This window comes from Amia ocellicauda, chromosome 18 (assembly GCF_036373705.1).
Source record: "Amia ocellicauda isolate fAmiCal2 chromosome 18, fAmiCal2.hap1, whole genome shotgun sequence".
Classification (NCBI taxonomy): Eukaryota; Metazoa; Chordata; class Actinopteri; order Amiiformes; family Amiidae; genus Amia; species Amia ocellicauda.
The window spans coordinates 14,840,778-14,852,500 of record NC_089867.1 but is presented as its reverse complement, the minus strand read 5'-3'; the positions used below and the strand labels follow the sequence as shown (position 1 = coordinate 14,852,500).

The 11,723-nt window shown below is 52.8% G+C and overlaps 1 protein-coding gene across 5 annotated transcripts in view; it reads left to right on the top strand.

Annotated features, from left to right (window-relative positions):
* Window positions 1-11,723, top strand: part of nbeal2 (neurobeachin-like 2) — a 54,987-nt gene that overhangs the window by 26,383 nt on the left and 16,881 nt on the right. For 3 of the 5 annotated variants that reach the window (XM_066691267.1, XM_066691266.1, XM_066691268.1), the window contains exons 2-17: window positions 1-5; window positions 1,304-1,465; window positions 1,820-1,901; window positions 3,891-4,003; window positions 4,345-4,427; window positions 5,223-5,308; window positions 5,627-5,933; window positions 6,069-6,175; window positions 7,143-7,229; window positions 8,841-8,924; window positions 9,181-9,279; window positions 9,479-10,125; window positions 10,233-10,365; window positions 10,593-10,712; window positions 10,907-11,237; window positions 11,494-11,576. The exon at window positions 1-5 is cut by the window's left edge and continues 84 nt beyond it. In XM_066691267.1, the coding sequence (XP_066547364.1) occupies window positions 1-5; window positions 1,304-1,465; window positions 1,820-1,901; window positions 3,891-4,003; window positions 4,345-4,427; window positions 5,223-5,308; window positions 5,627-5,933; window positions 6,069-6,175; window positions 7,143-7,229; window positions 8,841-8,924; window positions 9,181-9,279; window positions 9,479-10,125; window positions 10,233-10,365; window positions 10,593-10,712; window positions 10,907-11,237; window positions 11,494-11,576 (2,529 nt within the window). The remainder of the gene's footprint in view (window positions 6-1,303; window positions 1,466-1,819; window positions 1,902-3,890; window positions 4,004-4,344; window positions 4,428-5,222; window positions 5,309-5,626; window positions 5,934-6,068; window positions 6,176-7,142; window positions 7,230-8,840; window positions 8,925-9,180; window positions 9,280-9,478; window positions 10,126-10,232; window positions 10,366-10,592; window positions 10,713-10,906; window positions 11,238-11,493; window positions 11,577-11,723) is intronic. The other 2 variants (XM_066691270.1, XM_066691269.1) reach the window with 1 other exon arrangement.

The following is an 11,723-nucleotide window of genomic DNA, read 5'->3' as shown; positions in this document are numbered from 1 at the left end:
CGCCGGTGAGTTCCCCTCACACACACACACGTACACACATATACACACGTGCACACACACGGAGTCCTAGCCTTTATCTACTGTGGAACTGGGGCAGATTAAGTGAAACGGAGAAACTCTTTGCAAAGGGGCTCCTGGTCAGATCACAGCAAACCACATCAGCCATTGAAATCCAATGAACAGCTGTAACGCGGCTCATAGTGTACATGAGCTCCAAACCACACCGACTACACACACACACACGCACAGAAACACCTAATAAATTTTGCTGTGTAAGGTGCACTTCACTGTACTTCTCTTTGCCTGCTTCCCCAAAACATCAAATGGGCTTGCAGGAGAAAGTGATAGATGGGGTGGGGGAGAATGGAGTGTGATCCTTTTGAAAGCCGTCCCGTGATCCAGCCTCCCGGCTGAGACTGAGAGCCTGTGGGGATACTGTTCCCCGACACTGAGGCCCGGGCAATGCAGAGAGCCTGACAGTGGGTCTAATTCAGATCACAGTGACTAATCGCAGACACAGGCTGTCGGTGACGCACTGCACTATGGGAGACAGGGGTCCAGTCCATACAGATTCATTCAACAGAGTTGGCATGGCATTGTGTCAGTGAGCCTGTTACACTGATGCCCTTACTCTGGACTCACCCTGTGACCATTGTGGCTTTACGACCAGGAACAGAAACAACTCCAAAATTAGCTGGTGTAAGAGACGCGGAGGAAGAGGAGGAGTGGGTGTCTGATAAAGATCACCAGAGAGCACAGCAGACTGACGCACATCCCCACAGCACAGGGAAATCCCCAGAGACCACACACTCGGCTCTCACTGTGCACTCTCGCTCCCTCGCTCCCTTGCTCTGTCTCTCTCTGTGCACTAACATCCAGTTTCAAGAAGGGCTTTAGTGGCAAAACACGATTGTTCTTTTTTCGCCAAAATCCTTGAAATGAGCAATATTAACACAACACAGTATCACAAGCATATTCCCTTGTGATCACAGTCTGTACTGTAACTCTGTGTGTATCGTTTGCAGTGTGTGCAGTGTGAATTGGTTTGTGCTCAGTAAGCAGTGTGCAGTATACTGTCTATAGTGGGCTCTGCTCAGGGTATGCTCTTATAGTGTCCTTGTGTCCAGTCCAGTCAGTTTGCAGTTTGCAGTGTTGACTGTGTGCATTATTTATACAGTACAGTGTGTGTTGTGTGTCCATTGTTTATGTGTAGTGCTGTGGTACAGCGTGCAGTGTATCGTGGGTAGCGCAGTGTTTACAGTGTCCAGTGTTTCATTGTGTCTGAACGTCACTGTGCCCCCAGGCCAGAGGAGTCGAGCTCCGAGATCCCCCTGTTGCCCCGGGAGGTGCTGGTGCTGCTCAGTACGCAGCTGTGGCACAGCGCCCTCCAGCTATCAGGCCAGGAAAAGCAAAGTGCTGCCGCCCACCCCTTGCTGCTCATCAAGTTTCTCATCATCATCTGCAGGTCAGCAAACTGTCCCTCCATTCCCTCAAACCTCCAGTGATCCCTTGTTTTCATTCTCTCTCTCTCCCTCCAGCCACCTCTAGACTCATCCCCCCAGTTTTCTCTTCTGTCAAGGCCCTCTGGCACTACATTTCCCTTCCTCCTGAACCTCATCTCTGACATCCCCATCTCTCTTGCTTTCTGCTTGTCCTTTTGCTACACCATCTCCAGTCAGTCTCTCTCTCCTTCCATCTCTCCCTCCTTGTCTCTCTGTTAGTTTCACTGAGTGTGACCTGTGTGTGTCTCTCTCCATCGATTGGTCTCTCTCCCTGTGTCAGTGTGTCAGTGTGACCCGCCCTGTCTCTGTGTCCTCAGGAACATGGAGAACATTGACCCAGACAGGACACCTGGCTTCGTGTTTGAGACCATCAAGCTGCTGTCCTTCTGTATGGCACAGGTAGGCAGAGCTGCAGCACCCTGGGGATGCATCAGAGGCCCAGGCATTCAGCTTTACAGTCCCATTCCTTATCACCTTTGCAAAATGAAGTACCAGCAAATGACAGATATTATGACACATCATGTGCGTTTACACTGCCACTTCTGATCTGGATCAAATGCTACTGATCCTGCTCAGAAATGGAAGTGTAAATGTGCCTACTAATACACTCCTCCTCCCCAACTTCACTATCCCTCACTTTTTATCCTCCAATCCCCATAATTTCACCAGCTTCAATCCCTAACCCTGTACCACCTCTGTCTGTCCAGTCTGCCCCTCTGTCTCTAAGTAGCACCAGGTCACTGTACACATGCGCACACGCACACACACTCAGGTACACTCACACAGAAACATAGATTCACACACATACAAAGTACTTAAGATGTCAGATTCTTGGCAGGTGATTTATTGTCATGACTAACAATAGCTGTGACGAACATAAAACACTGAACTCTCTGTGCCACTCTGTGAGCATTTCGCTTAAACGGAATTGAATGGAAGAATAAAACAATTATGATTTGAAGAAACAGTGGGGAAATGAGTGAAATACACATCATGGTTTTATAGTCGCTCTCTCTGTCAGTTCACAGGGCTGCGTGCCTCACAGGGCTGTGCCGCTCTGACTCGTGTCGCTGTATTTGTAAAAGCCACAACAAACATCTTAAAAAGAATACAGAAATACCCAAGTTTGCGTTCGGCCACTCGGCCTGTCCTGCTGGTTTTGGTTAACAGCAGCTGATGAATCAGGAAAGAGAAGCCTGTATTTGTAGGATGACAGAGGACTGTCAGCACCTACTGAGTTTCTCTTCTATTTCTCAGGAAGTGCTTGGCCTCCATGCACTGTGACAGGGGTCACTGTAGGTGTGGCAAATGGGACACGGTGGTGGGGTGGAGGGGCTCAGAGTGCGTCCACAGTTTATTTACAGTGATATTTACACACAGGGTGGGATGCGTGGGAAGTCCATCAGGCGCATAGAGTGTGACGCATGAAACATGGCGCTTGTCCCCTGGGCCACACTGTTGTAATGCACTGCCAGTGATGCAATCATCACAAAGTGATGCAATCAGAAATCCCAGCCCTACAGGTAAGGGCAGAAGGGTGAGCCACATTCCCTCAGGCCCTTTCTGAAGCCTTTAACGTTGTTTAAAAATACAGAGATTATGACAACCCAAAAAAGCTTTGAAAAATTATCCCACGCACAACAGATTAGAGCCCTGCCAGCTCTACCCTTGCTATCTGTATATAACAATGACTTTCACCCCTTGGAGTGGAGTGCAGAGAAAAGCAACAGAACAGGTTTAATTCCATGGAAAGCAGAAGTAGGCATGGCGGCCGATCTTTTCTGAGCCCTTTCTGTCTCTGAGCTGAGGAAGAGGAGGCCGAGAGGGAGAGAGAAGGAAATACAGAGAGAGAGGGAGAGAGGGAGAAAAGGACCAGAGGGTGAGAAAGAGGTGGAGAGATACATAGATAGAGACTAGAATGTGAGTGACAGAGAGACAGAGGAAAAGAGAGCGAGACAGGGAGAGAGCACCATGAGGACTGCAACTGAGCAGGCATACACAACAGTGCTGTTCTTGTTAGAGTTGTTCCCTTGAGAACAGGAAACCCAGTGGGTGCTCTCTGTCCTCTCCACCATCACTGCATCCTGTCCTGTCCCTTCCAGTGTCAATCATGTAAAATAAAGGTGGTAATAATGCTGCAGTCCCTAGTTCTCTCTCTGGAGGGTGAGGGTCTGGGTCCTGCAGTGGCTGTGGGTTAGTGGTGCAGACTCGGCCCAGCCCAGCTTCAGTGTTTTGCAAAGGTGCAGACAGGAGGCTGTCCTTCAGTGATGGATATGGCTAGAGTTATGTCCAGGTTATATTGTTCTGGGAACAAAATCAGGTTGTGCCAGGGTATCAGAATCGAATCGAGTGTTTATTTCTGTTTGTGTTTGTTTGTGTGTGTGGCAGCTGAAGAAGCAGCCTGAGGACCAGGAGCAGCTGGCATCTGTGGTGCTGCACGGCCTGCTACTGCTGGAGAGCCTCTTCGACCCCTATCAGACCTGGAGGAGACAGCTGGCTGGGTGAGAGGAGTGGGAGGGAGAGGGAACAGGGTGAGGGAGGGAGGGGGAGAGAGCGCTGGGAGAGCAGGAGTGGGGTGACTGGCAGTGAGGTGGGAGGAGAGGAGAGTGTGTTGTGGGGTGAGGGCACTAAGGTGATTGCACAGTGGTGAGAGACGAAGGGACGGGCATGGGAGTATGGGATGAGGAGGAGCAGGGCTGTACTGAGTGGGGCTGGCGCCTGTCAGCAGGAGACACAGGGAGCAGTGGGGGGTGAGGATGCAGTGTCGGGAGGCAGTGCAGGAGGCTGTAGGCTGCATAGTTCTAACCCTGTCTTTCTGTCCATCTGTCATTCTGTCCTGCAGAGAGGAGGTCAGCCTGCTGGAGCGGAGCAAGTACAAGTTCTCCCCGCTCCCCCTACCAGAGGAGTTGCCTGCTTTCTTCCACGGTGAGCACCCGTCCATTTGTCCTCCTGTCTGTCCATCAGTCCATAAGACCTGGGGTAACAGGATTGGCATCACTCCAGAAGAGTGTACAAAGCCCTCCACGTCAGGGGACCAGTCCTTGGGCATAGTGTCGTGTAGCAGTACATTACACTGTCTACACAGGGGATCTGTACAGCACTAGCACTGCAGGAGATGGAGAGAGGAGGAGAGAGAGAATCAGAAAGTGAAGCAGATTCAGAGAGAAGAGATTTGAGAGGCAAAGACAGAGACAGAGAGCGAGTGAAGAAAATACGAAAAACAAGGAAGTGAGAGGAAAGGGAGACAGAGATAGTGACATGGTTCTGTATGTTTCCCAGTGATGCAAGGCAAGATCCTGTTTGCAGCGTCTCTGAGCTCTCCACATTCTTGTCTCTCTGCCATTTCACAAGCTGCTTTGTCTTACTCAAGACATGGACAGAGCCTGAGTTCTGCAATGGTTTGAAGATATAGGCAACTTCTCTCTCTCTCTCTCTCTCTCTCTCTCTCTCTCTCTCTCTCTCTCTCTCTGTCCCTGATATATAATTTTTTTTCCAGGGTATACCACACTCAGAGTATGTAGAGGACAAATGGATGACTAGGATTTATATTTCTATGTGACTTGATATAAAATAGTCAGTCAGTCAGTTTGATAGTGTATCAGTCAGGTAGACTGTGTCAATCAACCATTCAGTGTGCCAGTCAGTCTGTGACAAGCCTCTTTTTCTTTCTCTCTCTCTCTCTCTCTCTCTCTCTCTCTCTCTCTCTCTCTCTGTCCACAGAAAGCCTGCAGGACAGCGAGAGGCTCCCAGAGCTACTCAGGCTGCGACTGGTCCATCTCCTCGGTGCAGTCATCAGTGGCAGCAAGGTGAACACCAGCCCCCAACATTGAACCCCCGACAAGGATTAGTCACATTGTATATGTTACGCAGTAGAGGGCATTTCTGCAAAGCCCAGCAGTCAGTGTGTGTGTCACTATGGTTTGTCGTTGAATGTGGATAGCAGTACAATCAGTCAGTCAGTGTGTGTTGTGTGTAGCAGTTTAGTCAGTCTTTGTGTATATTCTGTGTCAGTATATTTAGTTCACCGGTGTGTATATTTAGTGAGTCTGTGCCCAGTCAGTCTGTCAGTCAGAGTGTGGGGTTATCACTGAGCATGCTCCCTGTGGGCGGTCTGTGTATTGCAGAAGAATGGCCTGGCGTCCATCACACCTGTGGCAGTAAACGACCTCATGCACATGCTCACCTCCTGGTGTGAGCATGGTGCTCCAGAGCACAAGGACCCCCAGCTGCTTTGGATGACCTTGAAGTCCCTGACTACGATGATCCACCTCCTGCATGCCAGCAGCCTGGACCAGCGGCAGGTGGACATCAGGACTGTGCTGGAGAGCTATTTCCGACTCCTGAACTGGGACCGGCTGCCCAGCAGCCAGGGGGAGGGGCAGGGCGGGCACTGGGAGGACAACCTCATCACCCTGCGCACACACATGCTGAGTAAGAGACCTCATCTCCTTCTCTCCCCCTCCTATCTATTTCCGTCTCTCTCCCTTCCTTCCTCTCCCGTTAGCTGTACAGTATTCCTGCAGTGCCCGTGAGAGTGTGTTGCAGATGCCCCTTTGTTCTCTGTAGATGCCATTCCAGAGATGCTGAACTGCGCTGACCGGCCGGTGCTGCAGGCCATCTTCCTCAACAACAACTGCTTTGAGCACATCCTGCGGCTCGTCCAGAACAGCAAGGTTAGGCCACTCCCCCGCCCCATCCCAACCCCCCACCCCACACAGGGTTGTACTGCACTGTGCCAGTGTGTGCCTCCTCTCTCTCTCCACTCTTTCCAGGCCAGTCAGCGCCTCCACTCTCTCTCCTCTTGTGTCCACTCTCTGTCTCCTCTCTCTCTCCTCTCCTCCACTCTCTGTGCCTCCTCTTTCTCTCCTCTCCTCTGCTCTCTGTGTCTCCCCTCTTTCCACACCAGGCTGTGTGCAACCCAGAGAATCCAGCAACGCTACATGCTTCAGCATCTGTCTGTGGCTGACCGTGACCTTGGAAGCTACTCCCATTGACTAGGGTGGGGGTTGCAGGCCTGTAGAAAGTGGAAGGGGTGTTTGGGGTCGGGGGTGAGGGTGTGTGTGTGTTTGCATGCATGCTAGTGTTTTAAGTGCTAGTTTGAGTGAGCATAGCAGTGGTAGGGTAGGGCAGTGGCTGTGGTACTGGCAGCGTGTACTTACTGTACCCTCCCACACAATGGAGTTGAGTGTGCAGATGTGTTAAGTGTGCATTGGAGTAGAGTGTGTTGAGTGTGCATTGGAGTAGAGTGTGTTGAGTGTGCATTGGAGTACAGTGTGTTGAGTGTGCAGTGGAGTAGAGTGTGTTAGGTATGCAGTGGAGTTGAGTTGGAGGTTGAGTGTGTTGAGTATGCAGTGGTGTCAAGTGTGCAGTAGGGAGGTCAGTTGTGGGGAGCAGCTGCAGGCTATCCTGTATGTGTTGTGCAGGACCCCTTCCCAGTCCAGCGTAATCTAGTGCAGTTCCAGTGCCCTGAATCCTTATGGTTTAATTGCTGTTCTTGCTGTTTTTGTTTGCTGTTGTTTCGAGTTGCATTTGTGTCCTTGTCTTGTTGTGTTGTGTCCTTGTCTTGTTGTGTTTTGTCGCTGTTGCGGTTTGTGTGTCCGTGGTGTTGCTGATGCATGTCTCTGTCTGTGTCCCCGGCAGCTCTATGAGAGCAGCGTGTATAGGCCGGACGGCGAGGGCGCATTCGACCTCACCACCCACTTACTAACCGAGATCGATGTGGACCAGGTACTGGTACTGTCGCGGCCTGCCACCAGCACTGCGGGGCGGCCAGCGGGCAACACTCCTCCTCACTCCTCTCTATCCTCTCATCATTCTCTCTCTCTGTCATTCATTCCTTTGGTAATTCTCAGTCAGTCAGGAAACGCTCTCGTCTCAAGCACAAGCATTAGTAATGATCAATAAGGGGAGGCACTACCTGTGGCCTGGCTGAGTGTGTGCCCTCCGTACCCAGTACCTAGTGCTTCTCAACATTGGTGACTCCTGTGTTCCCTCCTGCAGCAGCCTGTGTGTGTTTGGATCCATGCTGTGTGTGCGCTGCATGTAGGGAAAACAAAGGAGTGAACCCACGGTGTTCCCATCCGGACGAACTGTGCCTTCCTCTCATTGTGCCGGTGTTATTGCAGAGCTGTCACAGCAGGACACATTCATCAGCTGCACAGACACCCTCACACACACACAGACACGTACACACACACAGATAGAGGCACCTACACACAAACTATGAAGGGTGAGAGTTTCCTGCTGATGTAAGGGCCAGAGTGTGTAGCTATATGTGTTTGTGTGTGCGCATGTGTGCTCACTATTCTGTGCATGCTGTTCTCTCACTGTGTGTGCATGAGATACCTTCTGAGGTCAGAACATACAGTCTTCTGCATATCATAGCCTAATACCTGTGGTCAGTGCTCCTGGGGAGACCAAGGAGCTGCAGTTGGGGGGGGGGGGGTGCATGCATTGTGCTTCTGCCTGGGGGTCAGGGTGCGGCGTGGCAGTGTGCTGCTGTTCTCAGGAGGGCATGCTTGGGGGTGGGGTGAGGGTGAAGGTGTACAATGCAGGGGTGTGGTGTGTGGCAGTGGGCTGCAGGGTTATGTGCTGTTTTGCTCTGTGGCTCTGCTGGGCTGGGCTGTGGTGTTCACTGTGGTGCTGTGGGGTCTGGGGCTGGGTTTGGGTGTATAGTGCCGTGGTGTAAAGGTGCTAAGGTACCTGTGTCTGTGGGGACACTGCTGTGATATAAGGGGTTTGCAGTGTTGGGCTTGAAGCAGGTCTGGAGTGGCCGTCACAGCCCCCGAGGGAGAGTGTGTGCCGTGGTGGTGGTAAGGACTTCATCCAGGGAGCTCTCCATCCATCTGTCCGGCTGTCTGTTTCTCTCACTCTGTTTGTACATCTCTTCCTCTGTCAATCTGTGTGTCTGCCGGGCTGTGTGTGCGTCTCTCTGACTCAATTTGTGTCTCTTTGTGTGTGTCTCTCACTGTCAGTGTCTGTCTGTGTGACTGTGTCTAACTCTGAGTGCGTCTGTGTGTCTCTAGGCCTCTCTGTCTTTGTCTGTGGCCATCTGTTTATCAGTTTTAATTGAAATCCCCAAACTCCTTGAATGGCATGACAAAAGGAGAACCCTTCTCTGGTCACCCCTCCCTCATTCTGTTCTTTCCAAACCCTCTTCCTTCCCCTTCTCATTCCCTCATTTCTTTCACATCCCTCACTTTCTCATCCCTCTCTCTCATACATGTACTTCATCTCTTCCTACCTACTTAACCCATCACCCTGTCTTTCTCTCCCATCCCTGCCTCATCCCTCTCCTGCTCCCTCACCTCTTTTAACCCTCTCTCTCTCTCTCTGTAGGTGTGGGAGAAGGGCTCGGACTCAATCACAGTGCACGCCCTGGGGGTCCTCACTGCCATCATGAGCAACTCGCCCTCTGCAAAGGTGAGAGCACCACCTACAGGTCCCAGCGCTGTGTCTGCTGTGTGTCCCCGTCACCAGCCTGAACCACCAATTCATGCCATTGATTTTTGTTAATTCCTTTCGGATTAGTGACCTAATGTATAGTTTCAACATTTCCCGGGAAACCAGGTCCACAGGTGCACTAGTACGCATCTAAAAACGTCTGCCCTACTGGCCGTCTTTTTGCCCTGCACACCCAGACTTCACCTCAATTTCTCCTTTTTCCCCACCCCACCAGGAGGTTTTCAAGGAGAGGATTGGCTACTCCCAGCTGTTTGACGTGCTGAAGAGCCAGGGCCAGCCAACCAGGCGGCTCCTACAGGAGCTGATGAACATGGTGAGGATGATGGAGATAATCCAGTATGACGGAGTAACATGTGCTGATCGCCTCGCAGCACTAGAGCGTTCCTGCACTGTATACCGCTGTTCAGCTTAGCACTGTCAATGCTTGGTTGTCATTTGACCACTGATGGTCATTCATTCCTCCGCTCCTTCCTTTTCCCTATCCCTACATCTCATCTTCTCTCACTCTGCAGGCAGTGGAAGGGGACCACTCTCAGGCAGTGGTCCTGGGCATCAGCAATGACCAACCCCTACTGCTGCTGCTGCAGTGGATCCCAGAGCTGGAATCGCGGGACCTGCAGAGGCTGGTGGCACAATGGCTGGCGGGGTTATGCGGGGGCTCACTGCCCTGCCGCACGACCACTGTGGAGGCCGGCATGGTGGGCGCGGTGCTAGAGGTGCTGTCCCAAACGGAGCGTGTGGACAGGCAGTGTGCTGAGGCGCTGCTGGGGCTGCTGCAGGCCCTGGGCTCCCTCTCACTGCGCCCTGGTGAGCTGAAGAGACTGCTGCTGCTACTGAGGGTGGAGCCAGGCGCCGGGACGAGGGTGCACCCTTACTGCGGGCGTGTGGTGCGGGCTCTGTCGGCCATGGCACTGCGGGAGGGCCGAGACGGCGCCCTGCAGTACTTCGACCTCAGCCCCAGCATGGCTGGCATCATGGTGCCCACCATCCAACGCTGGCCAGGGAGCAGCTTCGCTTTCCACGCCTGGCTGTGCCTGGACACTGGGAGACAGGTGTCGTCCGTGCCAGACCTCACCCCCACCACCCCCACCACTCCCACCACCCCCACCGCTCTCAGCGCCCGCTTCACCAAGGGGCCACGCCGGAAACAGCTGTACAGGTAACCTTGGAGGGAGATGAGGATTTGGGGGGAGGTTATTTGTTGGAGATGAGAGGGAAGGAGAGAGTGAGAGTGAGACTCAGTATGCTCACTGTCTTTCCACACAGTTTCTTCACTGCCAGCGGCACTGGGTTCGAGGCGTTCTTCACAGCGGAGGGGGTGCTGGTGGTGGCAGTGTGTACCAGGAAGGACTACATGGCCGTTACCCTGCCTAAGTGTGAACTGACCGATGGAGCCTGGGTGAGACACACACACTCATACAGGGACAGAGAGAGACACACACACACAGATACTTTGATACGTGCACAGACTCACACAGATAAACACACATTTGCCCACACAAAAACAGACACATACACTCTGCATAAGAGCTGGAGCAGCACTCTGAGTGCACAACCCCTAACTTTCTCTCACTCCTTCCCTCCCCCTCTCCCTCCTACCCTTCCCTTCTCTCCCTCTCTCCCCAGCACTCAGTCGATGTGGTGCACATCCCCGGCCGGCGGCCGTTTGGTCAGAACCTGGTCAGTATCTATGTGGACGGAGTCCTGTGTAGGACGGCCCAGCTCCGTTTCCCCGCACTCAATGAGGTGAGACTAAGAAAAAGAGGAAGAGGAAGGGAAAAAGGGAGAAGGGGAAAATCACTACTGAGTTGTGTTGGCTGGTGTAAGGCACCGTATGAAAAGCAAGTACTGATGGTCTGTATCACAGACACTATGAATGCTCTGTATTAGAGACACTGCATTAATGCTCTGTACTGACCAGCTCCTCACCTCCCCTGCAGCCCTTCACCTCCTGCTGCATTGGCTCTGCTGGGCACCGGACCACCACCACCAACTCGCCCACACTGCCGCTGCCCCCCCAGCCCCCGCCCGAGCCCACCTTCCCCAGCCCCTCTCCACTCATACGCTCCATGTCCTTCCCGGCCTCCCTGTCGTCTCCAAGCTGGGCCCCGCCTACCTCCCCCCCCGTGGACACGCCTGTGCACACCATCCCCGCCGGGATGCAGGACATGGAGTGGGGCTCCCCCACCTCCCTGGAGGGGCTACTGGGCACCACCTTCATCTGCCACGAGGCCCTGCAGCCGGCGCAGGCCCGCATGCTGTTCACTGCAGGTCAGGGGAGGGGCGTGGGCACTTCACTCCACAGGTCATGGGGTGAGAGTGGGGTGGGCAGAGATGGAAGAGAGAGAGGAGGAGCTTGTTTGGGAGTAGGGGGGCTGTGATGGGCTTAAAATTGAATTAGAGCTGGACAAGTGCTGAATCAGGGCCACTGACCACATCATCAACACAGTTGGATCTCAGCCATGTCTGTGTTCAGGCATGGAGACAGAGTTCAGCTGGCGTTTTCCTCACCTCTCTGTCCCTGCAGGGCCCAACAACGTGTCCCTTTTCAAACCAGATGGGGAGCTCTCAGACCTCAACAGCAAGCTACTGCTGTACTACACACCCAAGGTAGGGGGCACTGACAGCATCCGTCAAACCACCGATCAAATTACAGAAACCCAAAGGGCCAGCAAGTTATATACTTCACTGCACTGCCAGTCTTGTTTCTGACAAACGCAGCAAATCCCTCATTTCTCCCTAACCATAATTTCTCTC